Raw genomic sequence first — 6,987 nt, forward strand, 5'->3', positions numbered from 1 at the left:
TGCTCGGGGTTCTGCTGATCGCCATATTTGGGGTCGGGAAGGAATTTTCCTCCAGGGTAGATTGGCAGAGGCCCTGGAGGTTTTTCGCCTTCCTCCGCAGCATGGGGCAGGGGTCGCTTGCTGGAGGATTCTCTGCGACTTAAAGTCTTTAAATCATGATTTGGGGACTTCAACAGCTGAGTCAAGGGAGAGAATTATTCCAGGATTGGGTGGGTCAGATTTTGTGGCCTGCATCATGCGGGAGGTCAGACTAGATGATCATAATGGTCCCTTCTGACCTTAAAGTCTATGAGTCTATGAGTCTAATTTAATTTAAATTAAATTAAATTGAGTGAATAGCATGGATTTTTTTTTATTTGAATCTAATCCATTGAGTGTTTGTACATATGAAATAACTGTGTGAACATTTCATATGGAATCACAGGCTTTTATGTTATGTCCAGAATTGTTTTATCACCCAAAAGCCATATTTCCATGTAGAGATACAGTAGAACCTCAGAGTTACGGACACCTTGGGAATGGGGGTTGTCCGTAACTCTGAAATTATAGTAACTCTGAAAAAGACGTGATGGACTTCAGACATGGGGGAATTGGGGCTGCACCGCAGGGCTGGGGGGGGGGCGGTCAGGACTCCCAGCAGGGTGTGTGTGTTGGAGCTTCTGACCTTAGGGGCCACCAAGGCTTCCAGAGGGGGGCTCAGGGCTTCTGCCCCCCAGGAGCACCAGGGCTCAGGGCTTTAAACCTGGGGGGAGCACTGGGACTTGGGTTTCAGCTTAGCCCCACAGCTTAGCTCCTGGTTTCAGCCTCGCGGGGGGCGTTGTGGCTCAGGGCTTCAGCCCTGAAGCTCCGTTTCTGGCTTCTGCCCTGGGGGAAGTGCCAGACCGCTCCTGGTTTCAGCAGGGGGGTGGTGCCAGGCAGAGGCGCTGACTTTCTGTGTTCCCAGGGGGTGCTCAACCACCACTCCACCCCAGGCCCTGCCCCCACTACACCCTTCCCCCAAACCCCCAACTCTGCCGCACCATTTCCCGTCTCGCCTCTCCCTGCCCCCGCTCTGCCCCTGCCCCCATTCTGCCCCTTCCTGCCTCCACTCCTCCCTCTCATCCCCAACACCTCCTGTACACTGCCGAACAGCTGACCGCGGTGGGTGGGGGGCGCTGGGAGAGAGGGAGAGGAGCTGATTGGTGGGGCCTGCCAATGGGCTGAGCACCAACTATTTTTTTTCCGTGGATGCGCCAGCCCCGGAGCACCCATGGAGTTGATGCCTATAGGACCAGGGATTGGGGCTTCAGCTTTGCAGCTCTGTTCCTGGCTTCAGCTGGGGCAGGGCGCTGGGGCTTGGGGCTTCAGCCCAGCAGCTCCACTCCTGGTTTCAGCAGGAGGGAGTGGGGGGGATAGGGGCTTTAGCTACAGGGTGAGCGCTGGGGCTGAAACCAGTATTCCCCTCGTAGCTCAAGCCCCAGCACCCCCGGGGCTGAAACCGGGAGCAGAGCTGTGGGGCTGAAGCCCCAAGCCCTGGCACCCCCTGCGGAGCTGAAGCCGAGAATGGAGCCGTGGTGCTCTCGAGGGTCAGAAGCCCTGAGCCCCGCCCCCCCCTGGAACCCAACCGCCCCCCCCACCTTGCAGCTGCAGCCCCAACCCTCCAGTGGCTGAAGCCCAGAGCCTTGGGTCTAATGTCCTGAGGCAGTACAGTATTTGCTTTTTTCTTCTTTTTTCTATGCGCTACTGTCTGATTGATGACAGTTTCACAGGGTGTCCGGTTGATTGGTAAGTCCCTAACTCTGGTGTTCATATCCTTTAGGTTCTACTGTATACATGTTCCATGTAGGTTATAGTACTGATGTAAGGTACAGCACTTTTCATAGCTTAAGGCCAAAAGAGACCATTCTGATCATCTGTTCTGACCTCCTGCATAACAGAAGCAATAGAACCTCACCCAGTAATTTCTGCATCAAGTTTTTAAATCTAGTCCAATTTCATTGTATACTGGAGTAAATTGTGTGCTGACTACATACTCTGATCTCTTCATTACACTTAAATCTATTATCCAATTACACATGCATATTCTTACACTGAAAAGGCCTTTTTAGAGGTTAAATTTCTTAATGTTCTTTTTGTAGTTGAAGAACAAATTCCATTTGTAAAATAAAATTTACTCTTTTTTTAACATACCCAGGTCTTGGAAGCTCAGGAAAATATAGATCGGCAGCATGGTAAAGAATATGATCATGACCTTAGTGAGACAGAAAAAGCTATAGTCAGAGAAATGTGCAATGTAAGTTTAATGTGCTTAATTTTGTATTCTGTACTGAAACCTGAAACAATATTTGTACCAAGGTTATCAATATTTAAAAATTGCTGACAATGTGCCTTTAAAGTTTTCATATAAAAATGAAGCCAATTACACTCTGATTTTTCAATAATATAATTTACTGAATTTTTATGAACTAAATAATCATTACACTTTGGTCAGCATATTTTATGTTATAATATATAAATATATCTCTATAAAGAGAGAAAGTGGTCCAGTGGATAAGGCACTAGAATGGGACTCAGGAGACCTGGGTTTTATTCTCAGCTTTGTCATCAAGACTAGGATGTTAAAAGATGGCTAATCTCTGTGTGACATTGGGCAGGTATATTAACATCTTGGTGCCTCCATTTCATCATCTATAAAATGCTAGTGATAATTACCCACCTGTACACGGAGCTTTGTGATTTATGGATAAAATGTATTTTCTAAATGATAAATATTGTTATAGTAATCCATAAAACTTCCCAATGGTTATGTAATTTCATGTCTGAAATGTTCATGTATTATATCTGACACAACCATTTCTTCCCAATGCACTTACGTTTTGAGTTTTAAATTTAACACGTTTGTTTAAAAATACTTTTCTTTCTTTTTTTCCATCTGCTCAGCATGGAAAAGCTAAATGTTTTTACTCCATTATTAGATATATTCTAACTTTTTAAATGTTTGTTTCTCCTTGGTTTCAGAGTAGCAGCCGTGCTACCAATGTGATATATGCCATCATGTGCCAGCAATTCCCCTCTGCCATGTACATTGGCCAAACCGGACAGTCTCTACATAAAAGAATAAATGGACACAAATCAGACGTCAAGAATTATAACATTCAAAAACCAGTTGGAGAACACTTCAATCTCCCTGGCCCCTCGATTACAGACCTAAAAGTCGCAATATTACAACAAAAAAACTTCAAAAACAGACTCCAACGAGAGACTGCTGAATTGGAATTAATTTGCAAATTGGACACCATTATATTAGGCTTGAATAAAGACTGGGAGTGGATGGGCCATTACACAAACTAAAACTATTTCCCCATGCTTCCCCACAGTTCCTCACATCTTCTTGTCAATTTCTGGAAATGGGCCATTTTCATTACCACTACAAACAGTTCTTTTTCTCTCCTGCTGATAATAGCTCACCTTAACTGATCACTCTCCTTATAGTGTGTATGGTAACACCCATTGTTTCATGATCTCTGTGTATATATATATCTTCCTACTGTATTTTCCACTGCATGCATCCATTGAATTGGGCTGTAGCCCACGAAAGCTTATGCTCAAATAAATTTGTTAGTCTCTAAGGTGCCACAAGTACTCCTGTTTCTCCTTGGGTTATCCATGTGTATTCAGATGAAAAGCAAACCTTTGATTAGCTAATTAGTCTTTTGTTTTAATTCTCACTGTAGTTTCCTAGGGCTTACAGAATCATTATTTTGCTCCTGTTTTTGTTTTGGTTTTTTTAGGTGAAATGTTTGTCATGTGATCATTTTGCCTCTGTATTCTGGGTCAGGGTTTTCAATAGTCACTGCTGATTTTTTGGGGTACCTTAATTTTTGGGTGTTCAGTTTGGGACATCTTAAAAGGACCTGATTTTCAGAGGGTAGGTGGGCACTCTAACTGTTGAGACCCCAAAGTCACTAGTCAAGTCTGAAAATTTTGGTTTTGTTTTTAAAATTTTTATCTACTATGTGGTTTTTCAGTTTATAAAATGTCTGCATCACAAAATATGAAGGCATTGTAATGTTTTCAGCACACTTTCCATCCCTAAGGATTCCCCTAACTTACACTAAGGGGCACATTCTCCCCTCAGGATGCATGTGTATTCCACACTAACGATGGAAATTATGCCAGTTCCTCAAGAGGAAAAGACACCATTTCTAACACATCCTCTTTTTATTCACATTGGGTGTCTACATAACTTTTAAATAGGCCTTTTACTTTGCATTTGTACAGTGCTTAGTACAGTGAAACGTGTGGTTTTGATTGGAGCCTCTAGCCACTGTCTTATCACAAGTAACAATCATAGGTACATTTGGAGTTATTCTCTCATATTAGCTACTGTGAGCTGGCTTTCAAAAGCATGAGAACTTCCGCCCAGCTTGCTGCACCGTAAATCTGCGGTGCTCCAGCTTGCTGCACACTAACTGTCCGGGTGGACCCTGCTACTGCTCACGAAGTTCCCTAGTGCTTATTGACATACTACTGTTTGTATCAACAGTACATCAGGGCGCACTAGGAAACTTCTAGCGTGCCACAGCAGCGTCCACTTTGCTATTTGGTGCCTGACTTGCTGGAGCACTGTAGAGTTACTGTGTAGCAAGCTGGGGCATATCTGCTTGTTTAGACATGCCCACACAAATGAGGTTCCACATACAATTACTTGATTGAGGGCAAATGTGCCTTTGTGGGTATTTGCAGCCACTCCTGAGATGTTTGGCCCACATTACTCTGTCTTCAGAAAGGTGCCAGTGAAAATCCTAACTAGTACCAAACTCAATATGCTGGAATAGCTTCAAGGCCCGTATATAGGTTGCTTTCCACACGTAAGCAAAGATGGCTGCTGATGGTGACGAGAGATCCCATCTGGTTGTCCGATTCAGATTCTGATATTAACCCCCATGCACCTGATGAAAAGGGTTTTGAACAAGGATCTATCACCTCTCAGGTGAGGGCCCTAACCACTGAGCTATGGGATAGTCTGATGTGAGTCTCCCTCAATCTCGCCTATTGAAGCTGTTCCACTTTGCTAAATAATTGAAGTCACTGGGCTGGAGACAGTGTGAGAATGGCTCTATAGCCTGGTGGATAGGGCACTCACCCGGGATCCAGTCCCTCTGCTCCAATGACTCTCTGGAAAAATAAAGAGGAACTGGGCATCTTTCACATCCTAACCACTGGGCTAAAAGTTATGAGGGAACTGCTTCTTAATCCTTACAATTGCTAGGTGACTAGGGAACTTTTACAGCACAAAGTTTGGTGCCAACTAAGTTTGAGGGTTAGGGGGCAGCTGAGTGGGGATTTTGTGAATCCCAGTGGCACCTAAATCTGGGGCTTTGGGACCTAAAGTGCTAGCTAAGTGCTTAAGTCCCAGATTTAGGCACCACTGTGATTCACAGCCTCCCACTCACCTACCGCCTAACCCTGCAGGCGCCTAAGTTTTTGCAGTAAAAGTCACCTATGTTTCTGCCTCTCAGCATGTGCACTGCTGCCTCACTCTAGAGGCATTGGGACACTTAAGTCCCTTTGCGAAACTAGCCTATAGGTGTCAATTACTGTGCTAGAGGTATGACACTGGTCTCTGGTTATCGACATTTTTCCATGATCTTTACTGTTACTGTTTTGTTAGGAACAGCCTTTTTTGTTCATTCCACCCATCTCCTTCAAATCAGACATGGGCTCAGGCGACAATGTGGGGCCAATTTGGAACATAAAATTCAGAGGGTGTTGGGCTCTGGAATCTTGGTTTGGGCCATCCAACTGGTCCAAAGACAAATCTCTTTACAGCCCTGTGCTTGAATTTGTACTCCCATATTTCATCTTTACTTCTGACCCTGTCTTGCTTCTATTTCTCTTTCTAATAACCAATCTTGTCCAATGATCCATTTCTTGCTTCTTGGTGGTCCACAGAGAGATGCAAAGTCACGTGTTGCTAACTCTTCTTGTTTCCTGTTTGTAAACTTCATTAAAAGCCAACTAAGAATACACTAAATGCTTTCCTAATATTACCTTTCTGTGCTAAGAATTGTTGTAGTTGTGGCATGTATTTAATACAATCATGAATGGGAACAGAGGTGAGGACAAGGAGCAAATCTGTTCACATGTAGTCCACACTATGAAAAATCTTGAACATTCATGTATGACCCTGATCCAGCAAAGGCACTGGAGCACGTGCTTAACTTTAAGTATAGGACCACTTCCGTTGATTTCAGTGGGACTACTCATGTTCTTAAAGCTAAGCACTTGCTTAAACTCTTTTCTGCATTGGGGTCTGTGTGCCTGAAATTGACTTTGATGGGAGTTTTGCCTAATAAACAATTGCATAAAGATTTCCAAACATGACCCTTGTTTTCAGGACAGACATTGCTCCTGGACAGACTTCTACGTAACAGATGGGCAAAAATGTATTTCCTTCCAAATTTATTTTTCCTTCTTACTGTGTCTCTCTGCCTCTATTTCTGTCTATGCTGCATAGTGTGTGTGTGTGTATATATATATATATATAAATAAAATGCATACAGATACACAAATCCACTTTTGGTTGGATGATATAGCTGACATATCTTTCTATCACTTGCCTTTAGGTTGTGTGGCGGAAGCTTGGAGATGCTGCAGGTTCATGTCCTGGAATTAGACAACATTTGTCAGGAAATCAGTATAAAGGACCTATGTAAAATGACCTGAGTGTCACCTCTCTCAGAAGATAGAATTTAAATGGCCAGTGACGGATAGAGGGAACTTATTCTATCCACAGTAACTTCTCAGCCGACAACAGGATGTCTACATGAAGTATACATGACTTCTTTGAAACAGTGGTGAAGTGGTTAAAAAAAAAAGTGGATAAACTGACCTAAACTCAATACTCTCCAACTGAAAAGTGGGTAAACTCTGTTTACTCTTGACTACACTACTGCTTTGAAAATTGGCACAGCTTCTTCATAAAAGTCTTTCAGACAACAGTTA

The 6,987-nt window shown here is 43.6% G+C and overlaps 1 protein-coding gene across 3 annotated transcripts in view; it reads left to right on the plus strand.

The window, feature by feature from the left end:
* CCDC85A (coiled-coil domain containing 85A) overlaps positions 1 to 6,698 on the plus strand; it is a 176,168-nt gene extending 169,470 nt beyond the window's left edge. For 2 of the 3 annotated variants that reach the window (XM_065401842.1, XM_065401844.1), the window contains one exon: positions 6,609 to 6,698. In XM_065401842.1, coding sequence (XP_065257914.1) covers positions 6,609 to 6,698 — 90 coding nt within the window. Of the gene's footprint in view, positions 1 to 2,173; positions 2,273 to 6,608 lie in introns of all 3 variants that reach the window. The other variant, XM_065401841.1, reaches the window with a different exon arrangement.
* Positions 6,699 to 6,987: the final 289 nt, after the last annotated feature.

Source organism: Emys orbicularis, chromosome 3 (assembly GCF_028017835.1).
Source record: "Emys orbicularis isolate rEmyOrb1 chromosome 3, rEmyOrb1.hap1, whole genome shotgun sequence".
Classification (NCBI taxonomy): Eukaryota; Metazoa; Chordata; order Testudines; family Emydidae; genus Emys; species Emys orbicularis.